Below are 15023 nucleotides of genomic sequence, written 5' to 3' on the forward strand. Positions count from 1 at the left end.
GAATCACTGCTAGAGCTGTAAAAATTCTCTCATGGGGGTCCCAGGCATACCTTTTCAAATGGGGGTCCGCGGGGCTATAATTAGTGTCAATTCGGGGGTCCTTGGAATGAAATAGTTTTGGGAACCACTGGTTCAGAGGAGGTGGTATGGCACGACTGCGTCCGCCCTTCTCCAGAGAGTTCTGGCTGGAAGTGGAAAAGGCAGGAGCAGAGGAGGAGAGCAGCAACAAGGGGAGCCTGACAACATCTGGTACGCAGTTGCACTGGCCCAGCCACCAGAAGCCCCTCTCCTCTTCCTCTCTCTCTCTCTCTCTCTTGCGCACGTACACACGCACACACGCGCAATATCGGGCGGGCGTCTTTATAGAGACATCACAGCTTTTAATTAGAGCCTGATGACTCAGAGAGAGAGGCTGTGGCTTCTGACCCACTCATGTCCATAAGCATGGACCCAGAGAACAGACATGCAGACACAACAAAACGGCAAGTATAGGCCCGTTGGACCCTGGCCGCTCGCGCTCGAGTCTGTGTGTGTGTGTGTGTGTGTGTGTGTGTGTGTGTGTGTGTGTGTGTGTGTGTGTGTGTGCGCATGTGTGCGTGCGCGTGCGTGCGTGTGCGTGAGTGTGAGAGAGAGCGAGAAAGAAAGATTGAGACAAATACAGACTGCCGGCTAACAGTAGAGCATTTATTCTGGTCTAAGTAGAGGCTAGAGTCAACCTGTGAAGGTTGTACTGTACTCTTTTGCATCAACATGCACAGGCACTGTCACGTGGTGATGTCACCAGCCGGGAATGTCAACTTTAAAAGAAATTTGCAGTGCATTATCTAACGTCTTGTGTAAATTTGCTCTCCAATGACAGGGTCACAGGCAGCTTCTCTGACCGTTTTGTTGTCATCAAACACTCAGGACAGGATTGTCATATTCCTTCAACAGTTAGTGGTACAGTATATACAGTAGGCTATGCGTGACCATAGCTATAGGTGCCGTATCGTTGACATTGTACATTAAAACCGGGAAAGCACCTGTGTTATTTTAGAATTTAGATGTTTGCGTTGGCTATTCAAAAATAGCAGATGTATAAGGTCACATTTTTGGGGAAAATCTTGAAACTGTAAGAACTACCGATTTAGTAGCTATTGTTTTTAATGGGCCTCAGGTCTTAGTGGGTTAAACATGGAGCCTCTTATCCTGATGGGTGGCCATGCAGGTACAGAACCAGAACTACAACCGGGCCTTGACGCACTTTGATTCAATTGCCTCTCCTTCTGTTACCTTGCTTCAGCTCTGATTGATGTATCTGCTTGTCTGCTCGGTACAAAAGCCTCCCCTTGTCGAGGTGAGACCCTGAAATGACCAATGAAATTGCACTGTAATCAAACACAGCTAAAAACAACAAGAAAATGTCTGCCATATGCCGGCAAAGCCCTCTGTTTGTGTTTGAGTGAGTGGTGAGGGGCAGGGATTATTGACAGGACTGGATGAGTGGTTCCTGGTTAGAGAGTCAGAGAGGAGCCGGTGCGCTGTTTGAGCGGCGGTGACTCTTGTGTCTCGTGTCTGCGATGGGATCTGTCAAAGCCAATCAGCTGTCTGTCTCCCCCCGGCGTTTGACAGGCGTTTGATGAAACGCAGGCCTTAGAGAGGATCAGGCCCATCCTGGCTCAGCTCTAGACCCTCCCACCCCCACTGGTCCCACCACGCGCAACAGGAGCTCCACAAAAACTACATCCAACGTGGCGCCTCCCCCACACCTACAGCTCTGTGAAGTAGTGAACTATTTTCATCAAAAGATGTGCCGTTCGTTAGGCTTCATGAGTGTATTATCCTCTGAGGGGATCGAGCGACAGTGGCATTCCTGAGTTAGAAAAACAGAATCAACGAAGACACACACACACACACAAAAAGAGGCCGGCTAGTGGCTATACGCTTGATTCCCCCATCAACAGACATTGCGCAGGGATTGCGGCATGATCCGGACGGCCCCTGTCTCTGGCTTTAGAAGCTAAGCCCCGTCTGACTTAGCTTGGCTCCCTGCTCGTTAGGGCCCGGGTGGTGTTTTTCTAGGACGGTCGCTAGCTAGCGCTCCGTGTCCGGACATGAGAGGGATTTCCTCACAGGGTTTCCCAGCAGAGAGAGGAGGGATGAAAGGCCTTGCAGAGAAATGAAATAATAAAGAACCAATCATGCTGGACAATTTCCTCCTAAACACCAGCCCGTCCGCTCCTCCCGAGACCCTCGGAGAACACGGGGCTGTAGATCAGAGGGTGTTAGCAGGCTGCTACCCCCCCCCCCCCCCCTCCCCCCACGACACCCAGACGGACCGTGTCAGACCGTGTCGCCTTGATGTGTCCCTCCTGTGACACGCAGCGCTCAGTATAGCCATGATGTAATGAGGGTACACTGTTGACATAGTCTTAGTATTTCCACGTGCGTGATGCACTCGCATGCCTTTACGCATACTCCGGTCCACGCTTACACGGTTATAAAGCTACTAGGCTCAGTGTATGCTATGCATAGGATGTTAGTGGCTCATAGCCAATAACAGATTGTTTATGTGCGTGCGATGGAGGGCCTCGCGGACAGCACCCTGGATGCTTGCTTGTACAAACCCTCCGGCGGGTCCCAAGAGTTTTACCTCTTATTGCTTGCCCCGCTCATGGCTGTGTTAACAGACTTTTTACTCCTCTCTGTAAAATGGGGTGGGTTATCGTTAATGCGGCAGGATTGTTTCAGCAGGAGGAGGAGGGGATCGAGACAGGTTAAATCCCCCAAGCTGGATGGGTGCTCCGTTGGGGGTTGACGCCCACCGCCCCGAGGTCCAAGCTTAAGACCCGGTCCAAGTCAACACCACCAGCAGGCTCTGGAAATGCAGATTCACCTCACCCCAAATGAGAAACAAATGTTCCATCCAACAAGCTGTTTAACAGCGGTGTGAAGAGGTCACCTCCTTGGCGGGATCCGATTTTTTTTGGCAGGATCCGTTCTCAGTGTGAGCGTGCTTTTTAAAAAGTGTACAGTTAAGCCCAGCGAGGTGGTGTTTTTATGCGTCGTAAGGGAGATGGATGTGGTCCTCTGGAGTGAGGGAGCGCTTCGTTCTCTAAGTCGAAGGATGCCAAAGATTGTTTAAAAAAGGAAAAGGTGGAGCATGTGAACGAACGCTCGCTGTCTTTAGTTGCAATGCCAATTCCCATTTTCATTAGCCTTCACTTTAATAGCATGGCGAAGATAATGAATCACAGAGGCCGTCGCTGTTGATCCAGTCTAGACAAAGAGAGCGCTAACGGTACAGTCGTACCAGAGTGAAAAATATACACTATATTGTCAACAGTGTCTTTGGAAAGAATTCATTTTATTATGAAAATACTATGTTTGAAACTGAGATGAACGGCTAATCACAGCTACTCCCTAAAGGCATTTAGATCACGTTGTGCGGGAAGTATAAAAATCCATCAAAGCTTTTTTTTTTTGTTTAGTTTAGTTCTTTTCGAATCAGATCTAATTTTGATATTCAAGTTGCCAAAATGAAAGCTTGTGTTGTGCTGTGGCCCATATCTCCTCCGTTTGAGCAAAAAAAACCCAAACCCAGCTGACATCTGTAATAACTTCCCTCGCTAGAAGGATGAATTTGTTACATCCCCGTGTTCTCTTTCTTGATCTTCTAAATTGGAACCCTGGTTCAATCTTGCGCCACTCCTCCTCATCGTCGAGTGGAGATATAACCCATTCTGACCGGGCACCCATTTTGGTGTTGGCATCATGTTATGCTTTAGCTATTGAAAAATAGCAGATCTACAAGCTCATAGCGCGCCACCGAGTGGCGCGCTACGAGCTTGTAGGTCTGCTATTTTTGAAAAAATCGAAGAACGACTGACATTTTTTAGATTCTGATCTCAGGTCAGAATGGGTTCATCAGACCAGTGTGTGTCCGGCGGAAACCTCGTATGAATCTGATCTCAGGTCAGAATGGGATAATGTGCAGCGAGGACAGAAAACAAACACAGGCGGCCGGTCTCCAGAAACATCGGCGCGCGGTTCCCCTTTGATGAACGCCAGAGCTTTACATTTCACTCATCAGAAACAAAACACAACATTAAGCCATTCATTAAAGTCAACTAAGGCTAATTATCCCTCATTTACCCCGTTTGCCCGTGGGGCAGGAGGAGAGCTCCATATATTTAGGCCCAGATGTGTGCAGGGTGAGTCAGTCGGTAGAGATAGCAGACCACAGATGAGGTTGTGCCGCTCTCTCTCTCTCTGCGGGCCGTATGTGGTCTCCACCAGGCGCATCAGACGCGGCGGGCCAGTCATCGCGCCTTGCCTCACCGCCTGGCCTGCTGACGTTCGCCCTGCCTGGTGACACCATCGGTTAAGTGAAGCCAGTGTGGTGGAGGGAGGTTCCGATTTAAATTAGATAAAAAATAGTTGGTAATGTGTGACTTGCCTGGCAGTTTTGTTGTTTTGATTCCTAAATTAGTCCCTCCAGGGCTTTCTTGCTATGCTATATATGGAGCTAAATGGACCTGTATGTACAGTATGGTTACATGACAGCTGGTTCTATACATGGAGATAAATGGACCTGTATGTATGGTTACATGACCGGGTTCTAAATGGACCTGTATGTATGGTTACATGACAGGGTTCGATTTAGTGGGGGGTTTTCTTCTCGGTTCTTTCTCAAAGTTAAATTACCACTGAGGATTTCACGGTGTGGCTAGTATTGTAGTTGAAACAGTGCAGTGATTTAGGAGTCAGACTGTCTTGGCTAAATATTTACAGGTAAAGTACAGAACCTCTCATTAGTGCACTCATAACAGCAACGTATGTCAGGGCTGGCCGAGGAGATAAGAGGCCTGATGTTTATTAAGGTCTTTGCAGCTGTAGTATAGCAGTATACCAATCTAGTCTTTTCTCTCTCAAATGAGATGGTTGGTGGAGGCTTGGTCATTGATTGCACGGCAGTCTCTTAGCTCTCTGGTATAGCGGTGGAAAGTCTGGTGATGGGAGGTTAAGTCTCTGGCTGAAGATTGATAGACTTGAACCCAGAAGCTAAGTGTAGGGTTTCATGGTCTGTACTGTACTATTCCCTCATCCCTCCTGGACAGGTTGTGGGCACCGTCTGGTGTGACTGTCTCCAGAGGGGGAAAAAAACACGCTGTCCGCGTTGACCATTGGGCATATTAATCACTGTGTCATTCATGCATGCTTCACCGGGGCTTCTCCGCTTAGAGACGCTAATCTCCGAGTTGGGTTTTCACCTCTACTTATTGTCAGAGAAAGAGAGCTTCAAAGGGTAAAGCGGTGAGCTAACCTGCTTTTTTAATCTCGGGCAGATCCTCCACCGGGCCATAGATGAGAAAATAATGACCCACGTCACCCACCTAATCCCGACATTAGCTTTTTAAACCGGGAATGCATATGTTTTAAATCATTCTTACTAAGCAGCTCTGTGAATGCGAGCAGAGCATGAGGGAAGAGAGAGAGAGAGAGAGAGAGAGAGAGAGAGAGAGAGAGAGAGAGAGAGAGAGAGAGAGAGAGAGAGAGAGAGAGAGAGAGAGAGAGAGAGAGAGAGAGAGAGAGAGAGAGAGAGCAGAAGATACTGTATGATCCAGAGTAATCTTGTTAGGACTAAATGACACTGTACAGTTTCTTGTCAGCTGGATGGCAAAATGAGCTTCTTATAAAAAGATTGTCCTTTGTACGTAATGGCCCACATTTTCAGACATAATAAATCTCTTCCATTATTTCCCAGTATTTTTTCCTTTTCAAAAATTCCCCGTCTCTCAGTTAAATCCTCGTCATTTCCATTTCATCACCATCTTCATCTTTGATTTATGTTCTGTTCTAACTCAACACTTGTTGAGTTTTGTTACAGTTTTGTTAACTTGATTTAATAACTTTTTTTTTCCCGGCATGGAGACAGCTGAAGAAAGAACTGAAATTAGAGAATGACAAGTCACCGTGCATTTTCCAGCATAGTGTGGAATGAGAGCAGCCACATACTGTATACACGCCACATTGATTGTGTTAAATCTAATCCACTGATTCTCAATATGGGGTACGAGGACCCCCAGGGGTCTTGACGGGTTCCAGGAGGCACCCAGTTACAATAAATGATTGATATATATTTAGGGTCTAAATTGACCCTTCTGTAAATCTAAAAGTGTACAAATGGAACCACACAGACCTGTCTATTTGGTTCCAAATGTATTTAACACAGATTTCACTGTATATTGTAGTCCTAGAGATTGGGGGGGAAAAACCTATAATATATACCAAACTGGGGGTGCTAAGTAATCCATATGTGATACAAAGTTATGCAATGCGATCGTGAAGTATAAATTAGCTTTCAGTAATGCAGGCTGTGCATTAATGTTGCCAATTAAGGCCTACATCTGTATACGAACCATGGGTCACGTTGGGTCCTGCCTGTCTGAACAACTTATAAAACAAAACACACAACTAAATTAAAGCAGTATAGGACAGTGTTAAAGGAGTCTATCTGTTTTCAGACCGAAGAGAGAGAGAGAGAGAGAGAGTGTGTGTGTGTGTGTGTGTGTGTGTGTGTGTGTGTGTGTGTGCGTGTGTGTGTGTGTGTGTGTGTGTGTGTGTGTGTGTGTGTGTGTGCGTGCGTGCGTGTGAGTGAGGAGAGCGCTGGCTGGCTGCAGATCCGTTCCCCTTCACGGCATTATAAATGTATGTGTGAGGAGGCCCTTAATGGCTGCTAATCCAATTTCTGCCACTGAAATCAAATCTCACTGGCGCCAGTAGTTCTCTCCTTCCCTCGCAAATAATGGCCTCTGCTTTGGCCTGTTTGTGAAAAAGACGAGCCACCGAAAAATTCCAGCTTTACCGTATACTAAGTCCATCAGAATGATCTCCAGAATTGTTTTGATTCTCCCCTTCCCCCTTTCTTACGAGAGGCTATGGATCGGTCTTGAGGTCGTCAGAGTCCAAAGGAGGGATAGGGAGAGGACGAGAGGTTTTTGTCAGGAGCATCGGAGCCCATTTACCGTATGTCTTAATGCCTTCTCGAGGTCGGCCATCGATCTCTCCTCAAACCGCAAGCAGTGGAGATAAGATTAGGCCTTCGATTCCTGCTCTGCCGCCGGGGGCAGTTGGTGGATGAAATCATGCACTTGGCTCGGCCAGTAGACTCTGTGCATTGCTCTTTTTATTAGGTCATGGCCTCTGTGATTATAGGTTTGCATGTACACATACACCCCAGAAATAGCAGCATGCAGGCCAGTCCAATCACACAGGAAATCTGCCTTTTCTCGTCTTTTGCTGGGCAGTGTGTGTGTGTGTGTGTGTGTGTGTGTGTGTGTGTGTGTGTGCGTGCGTGTGTGTGTGTGTGTGTGTGTGTGTTGGGGGGTGGGGGTGGGGTTGGGGGGGGGGGGGGTATTTACTTCAGCTAGGGTCTCCTTTTCCAAAACAAAGATATTATGTTTGAAACAGACGAGCCGAGTTTTGGCTTTGGATTCCTTCCCCCTTGGATATAGATTTGATTGATTATCTGTTAGCCCATCAGTTAGACATACACGTCAGTCGCATTGACTTTCCACAAAGAGATACGTATGCTGGAGCATTTAATAATACGATACATCGAATAAGACTTATCTCCTCGCTGGATATCCAGCTGCATGAAGTCATTATCGCTGAAGGCCTCGAATATCAGCAGAGGGGTACAGAAGGGTACGGCGGGACAGTGAGTGATGGGGTGGGATAGGGCGCTGAGTTTTAGATGAAAAGACTGCAAAATGAAAAAGTGGCGGATCCCACTCGCACTGGTTCTGGAATGTCCGGTCGCGAAAGGTCAGAGTGGAACTTCCACCCGAGTACAACGTAGGGAAGGTTAATCTTCCTTTGCCAGGTGCGTCGGCAGCTGATACGATTGCAAGTGACACTGGAAGTATTTCCCACGGACACGTGTAGTTGATATGAAAGTTTATAGCACATGCTTGTGGATGTGGGGCACATGCATGCACAGACACACATACACAAAAAGCACACACGAATGTGCACGCACGCACGCACGCACGCACGCACGCACGCACGCACGCACGCACGCACGCACGCACACACACACACACACACACACACACACACACACACACACACACACATATAGGTCATCTTTGTAAACAACCATCCCACGATTGTCTGCTTCTGATTCAGAAATTCCAAACATTTAGATTGCTTATGCGATTACTGTTTATTTGTTTTACTTACTTTCAATGCAAACTCAAACACAAAAGTCTTGCTGGCAGAAGAGGATTTTTTATCTACAAAGAGAAACCAAACATTGTGAAATTAAGGTTTGCTGAAGTGACACTAAATCCAGCCAAATTGAAAAACATTGCATATCTGTGATAAAAGAACTACTCTGTCTTTGGCAGCCCAACCTAATTCTTACAGTGCCAGTTATGACTTTGAAAGAAGACAGAAAATGATTTCAGACATGCTGTGCCTTCCAAGACAAAATTATCTTTACGTGCTCTAAGATTTATGAATTTGTTCCTGGTCTTTGCAAGCAACTGAGATGACTTAATCATTTCTTTCCGGATAAATTAAACAGTTTCTTCTGTGAACCCTGGTAATCAGTTTAAGTGATTACATCGGTTGTAAATATGAGATGATGAAAGCTTGGTGTTCAGAGAGCATTGTGCCCTAAAGGAAAGTCCTTGATATGATACTCCATCTCACTTGCATTGTATCAGAAGCGTTGGAGCCTTGGTGTTGGTTGCCCTCTAGCTGTCATCACCGAGAACTTGGGTTTATGAAATATAGTCCCACGGCTGTGTGTGCAGGAGACTTTTTTTTTAACCGATACAATCGTTGGCCCAGGTTTTGTCTTGCAGTTCTATCACCACAGATTTCTTTCTTGGCTTGCAGGATTGTAAATAGGACAATGTCTGTAAGCGGATATTAGTACACCAATAAAAAGAGAAACAACCCTATTACTGCCAGATCCCAAACTCAACAGCTCATAGTCTTAAACCAAAGCTGTTGAATTGGTTTCTTTCCTGTCGCTTAGGTATGAAACCGAAGGGCATTGCCACTGCAATCTTGTACGTGTTGTAAGTGGTGTTACAGAGTTCGTAAAAGCGGTTTGGATTACAGATCTCCTGAACTAGCCAGGAAAGCTACAGTAGGCTTTTAACTTAACTCTCGCGCATTTATTTGTGCTTCAACGCAATTGCCGTAAATGCTGCCTTTTCTTCTGTGTAAATGTAGCCTTGTGTCCCAGGAATGGCCCATGTGGGCTTTGCCTTGTTACAGTGGGAGTTTAATACTGTACCATGCACTTTATTGCTGTCAAACGTAATTCATGTTGAGCTGGTTGCATTGAAGGCCATGTTTATGCAGCACATAGCAACACTGTTTTGAATGAAAATGACCTCTTTAAATGGCAATTAGGAAAGGAAACCTATAGGCCAAATGCCTTTGAGTCTTGTGTCTGTAATAGCAGCCGTAATCATACTCTAACTCACCCAAAAAATCTAAAGAGACATTTACTAAACAAGCATAACAAGTGCTCTGTTAATGTTCCTCAATTTGAAGGCATGGGATTCTTTATCAAACAGATGTGAGATACCTTATTTTACGAGAAAGCCTCTGATTCGGAGAGTAGTGCATTTCCAGTAAGACATTTTCAACGTTGGCGTTGTGTACATGCAGGGAACATGAATACCTTGGCTTAGGGCGGCAACGTGACTCAAATGAGCTAGATTAAATTAATGGCAGGAAATGGCTCTGAAAAGGTTTGTTTGCCGTTTCAATTAACAGCCCCATAAATTGTTTTGTCTCACATGTCTCTTTCAAAATAGAATGCTATTCAAATGCATTTGACAGTGAGTTCTTGAGATACTAGTGTACAGCTGGGCCTGGCTTTATGCAGTGTGGCCAAAGACCGCCCGTCTGGCAATTACAATTTACAATTTAGGCATTTAGCAGACGCTCTTAATCCAGAGCGATTTACATTAAGCAGTAACAAAAAGCATGGCATACATCACATATATAAAAGTAGTTATCATGAAACATGCGTAAGCTAAGGCAATGAGATGGTTGCTGCATGGTATGCCGCCTGGTGTCCCTGAAGAAGAAGAAGCTTCCCTGGCACTATAATAACCACTGAAACCCGCTATTCTTAGTAAAACTGACCTGAGTTACAACCGGAGAAATAGCCAATCTTAAATCTTCCTCACAACACGTCATGTTGTCGATCTGCTATCCCATCCCCCAGTGGTTAGTAGTGCCCAGTGCCCACTACTCCTAATATTTAGGATGGGTAAATGCAGAGGACACATTTCACATAATGTGCAAAATCTGCAAGTGTAAAGCGACACACACCCCAACAACCCTAAAGGCTGCTACTTTATAATTATGTGCAGTGTGTCTGAAATTATGTCCCCATACAATTTGACCAATCACAATTCACTGCATGGCAAAACTAATTCAGTGAATTATGTTGCTGAGTGAATTATGGTGTTTTAGACAAGTGTTGGGTTTGATGTTTACCTGGTATCCTAGTTACTTTGTAGCACTTAATGGATTTCTTGGAACTCTATTGACTGTATTTGTCCATTCAGTTGTTTGTCAGGGTTCGTGCCACTTACTCGGATCTTGTTAAATGCGTAAATTGTAGACACACCAAGATTGGACAGGGAAGCCACATCGTTATTAGAATCTATGGCCCCTATTTGGCCAATAGCTACGCAGTAGTTAGTGGCTCGCAGTTTTATTTCATGCAGGCACTAACATCCTTTAAGTGCCAAGATTCTCAAGTATTGTGAGGCTAAACCATCAGCGTGGTGTTGCTGATCTGGGTGTGTCCGCAATATTCCACCGACAATGTGCAAGATTGTGGCCGCCAGGGGTGGGTGGGCTGGTTGGGGTGGGGGGTGAGAAATTGGAAGGAGAGACAAACAAAATAAAATCATAAGATATATGAGAAAATGTAATTTAAAATCTGAACAAGTTCATTAGATTATTGTGCCTGTTTAACCACTTTCAACCTAGCGCCCCTATTTTGAGCACGTCATTGTTGTCAAAAGGGTCCACAAAAGAGCTCACAACACGTTGCATCGAAATGCGTTGTGAGCTTGTTGTAGACCATCTATTTCTAAAAACATTTCGCAATGGGGGGCTGTAGCCAGAGCAGGCTATTTAGGGGATCATGGAAAGGTTTTGCGACCCCTAGACTAACTCATTATCATCCATGGCAGCCATAAAATGCGTACAAATATTACGTCCCACTTCCCCTTTACTCTACTCTTTTCCTATTTGTTAATACTGTATATATTTTCACTATTTCTATCTTACTGACTTACTGACTTACTGACTGACTTAATTACTTACTTACTTACTTACTTACATTTTTGCTATTGTTCCAAAGAATTGTACTCTCATGTATTTGTGTATCAGATGTAACAAATACAAATCTTGAATCTTGAATTGGAGAACCACTTCAACTGGATAGCGTGCACAGTCCGATAATAAAATAGTGATACAAAATGCAATAAAAGCCTCTGTTCATGTGCTGAATTTTCCCTTTCTCATTAGGCTTACATTTTTTCGTCCGTTAAACACGATAACTCGATAAACATTAACACTTGCTGCCCTCAAAGTACATGTCTATGTCTTGTTTGGAGGTGTTCATTACTGTTCAAAGTGTCCCTATTTAGCCAGCCCAATTAGAGAGGCATTAGAGATAATGCCCACGTATTAAACACATAACTTTCCTTACAGAAATAGGTTCAAACTAATAAAGCCCCTGCTTGAAACAAAATGTTTTTGTAGCATTTTGCTGTGTTTCAGTGAACCGTGACATGGCTTGTTTCTTTGTGTTCCACATCAGGGTCCAGATACTATCTAATCATCCAAGCCTTACTTCACTTTCCCCCGCATCAAATTTTCTTTTCCCTTAAATTCCCTCACACTCACTCGCCCTCACGCACGCACACACGCACACGCACACGCACACGCACGCGCGCACACACACACACACACACACACACGCACACACGCACACATGCACACACACACACGCACGCACGCACGCACGCACGCACGCACGCACGCATGCACACACACACACACACACACACACACACACACACACACACACACACACACACACACACACACACACACACACACACTCATCTCATATTCACACATCTCCTTATCTTATTTGTGGACTTTGGCAGCCAGATGGCTGTCCTGTGGTTCAGTAGCCGGTCTGTCATAGATAGCCCTCCTTACAAGAACCTCTACCACACAAGGTTCCATGAGCACATGGGAACTTGGTTCCCCACAGTGGGGGAAAGTAACTAAGTATATGTATTCAAATGATGTATACCATTTTTTTTTAGGTATTATTTGTATATACTTTTGAGGGCCCCTCCTATATACAGGTTTAAGGTTTGTTTTTAGTTCAATTTTAACAGTTTTAAAAACGCCATGAAGAGAAATTAATGATTGTTTTGTCCCTAACACAAACAATCCCATTAACAATAAAGATAATTACATTTTTTGTTTTGTCTCAATGTTTGTTTTACATCATCATGTTGTAAGATCATAAGAGCGCCCCTCACTTCACACGGGTGTGATTTTTTAACTTTACTTGAGTATTTCCATTGGTACTCTCAGAGTCAAATATTGTACTTTTTACTTGACTACAGTATTTCTATGTTAACTTATAAAATAAAATATTGGTATACTTCTTATTGGTTCCCCGGGCATGCCTTGCCTGCCCCAATGAAACCTGGGATGCATTAACCCTGGACTGGAAGACCTTTCCAACTTGGAATGAGTTATGCAACTTACCGTACCAACATCTCTCCCCACTGTATTCCCCAGCAGTGACAGTGAAAAGGCTGGGTTGAATAAAAGTACAGCATTGACACGGGCAGAAACCATTTATCAGAATAATAAAACAAGTTTTCCCTCTCTTTCTAGGAGGATCAGGCAAGCACCGATCCAAAGAACCAAAGAAGAAGAACAACAAGCAGAGGCTCCGGTTTCGGGCTCAGAACCAACACAGCGACCACCTGGCTTCCGTGCGCTCCGTGAGCCAATGAGGACTGTGGCTCCCCCGCGGAAACAAGGAACCGACGCAAAGCTGCTAGCTGCTGCTCCACAAACACCCTGACCAACGACTCCCGTCCCACCCACCCACCCACCCACCCATCCATCCATCCAACCAACACCCACCCCCCAACTACCAACTCTGCCCCGGCGCACGGTTCAAACCCAACTCAACCCGTCACACCATGGCGCTACAGTACAGTCGCAGTATCGATAGTAAACATAACGCTCGGTCTCGCTGCCTCCCGCTGCTCCCCCAAACACCCAACCCCACCAACACCCCCGTGATGTAACAGCGACCAGTCGACCTCAGCAACGCCCCACCTTTGCCCCCCGGCCCGTGCCCCTTACACAGTGTAGAACTCGTAGAAGACTCGTTTCCCTTCGTGCACATGTCATTAACCATCCGAGTTGATGGAAAACCAGAGGGGGCACCACAGACTGAGGAGTTCAGAGAGCAAGGAGAGTGAAGTGGACATTGTTATTAGAGGTATTAGTAAAGGGAGTGGGCAAGCTAATTGTGTCTGGGGGAAGGGAGGGGGGGACGATGGAGGATCCTGACAGAGGAGAAGGAAGGAGGGATGAGGGAGAGGATCCTGACAGAGGAGAAGAAAGGTGGGATGAGGGAGGGGGGACAATGGAGGATCCTGACGGAGGAGAAGAAAGGAGGGATGAGGGCGTGAGGGAGAAGAAGAAGTAGAAGAAGAAGGGGCGCGAAGATAAGAAGAAGTTTGGCTTAAGCAAATGACGCTGATGGACATGTAACTGACATCTTGAACTAAAAGACATTTTTTCCTGTATTTATGTCAAAGCTACCCTTAACGCTCCCTCTGACGGAGACAGAGTGTCCCACGTATGGCCTTTATGTTATGTACATTTTTTGAGAGTAATGTTAAGAAATGCCATGCATAGTTGCAACGTATTTTATTCTCAGCACAAACTGTTTACGTTCAGACCGCTTTATGCTCTAACTGTATAGTGTGGATAAAAAAAAAAAGAAGAAATTTAGTTGTTTGACTAGCATGGCAACGAACTCATGTGTACATAGTGGGTGAGTTTATCTAATTATGAAAAAAAAACCTATTACTGTATTTTCAGTATTGAGACGTTCACAGTTGTAAATGTTTTAGAGATGAAAAAGGTTGTAATACCAAGCTACAGAATTAAACAGATTAAAAACGAAATAATAAACATAGCCACCACCTAGCTATTACATTTATATGGTATATATTTGATTTATTTATTAATTCTATTTTGTACTTTTGTGTTCGGTGAGATTTTTTTTTGCCTCATACTGTTGTTACTCTTATGTGCTGAAATATTCTTTAAAATCCTTATACCAATACACATTATCTTTAAAAAGTGGAAAAAGGTTTTCTGTCTGGTATGTCGAGCAAAGTGCCGAATCACATCCATTTGACCTCATCTACTGATTTAAATGCTTTGAGGATTAAAAAAAAAAAAAAGTATGCATCGTTTGACATATTCTAGATTTAATATTTCAGGATCCAGCAAAAATATATGGTCATAGGACTGCATATGTGTACATTGTGTTTTATTAAAAATACATTTCATGTGACTCTGTGATGAAGCTGTTCAGTATTGTCTGTAGGCTACTGCACTGGTTCCAAACGTGGGCTTCTGGGACCGGCACTCGGGTTCCTGAGGATTTTGACGGTGTAGAATAAATTGGGGTTCCAGATATAAAAAATGGTACTGTATGCCTAATAATTAGGGATGTCCCGATACACTTTTTTCGATTCCGATCCGATCCCGATTTCTGTGTTAGCCGATACCGAATACCGATACCAGTGTCGTGATCTCATGTTGAATGTTTATAGCTATCTAGCTATATATCTTGTGTATGTTGTGTTTATAGCAGACTCCTCACTCAAATGTGCACTTGCAGTTTGGGCAACTCCAAAGCCAACTCCACA

The 15023-nt window shown here is 44.8% G+C and overlaps 1 protein-coding gene across 1 annotated transcript in view; it reads left to right on the plus strand.

Moving 5' to 3' along the window:
* rspo2 (R-spondin 2) overlaps positions 1 to 14670 on the plus strand; it is a 66994-nt gene extending 52324 nt beyond the window's left edge. The window contains exon 6 of the mRNA XM_083760527.1: positions 12958 to 14670. Within this exon, the coding sequence (XP_083616653.1) occupies positions 12958 to 13079 (122 nt within the window). The 3' untranslated portion in view covers positions 13080 to 14670. The remainder of the gene's footprint in view (positions 1 to 12957) is intronic.
* Positions 14671 to 15023: the final 353 nt, after the last annotated feature.

Source organism: Protomyctophum parallelum (genome assembly GCF_964188405.1).
Source record: "Protomyctophum parallelum genome assembly, chromosome: 3".
NCBI lineage: Eukaryota > Metazoa > Chordata > Actinopteri > Myctophiformes > Myctophidae > Protomyctophum > Protomyctophum parallelum.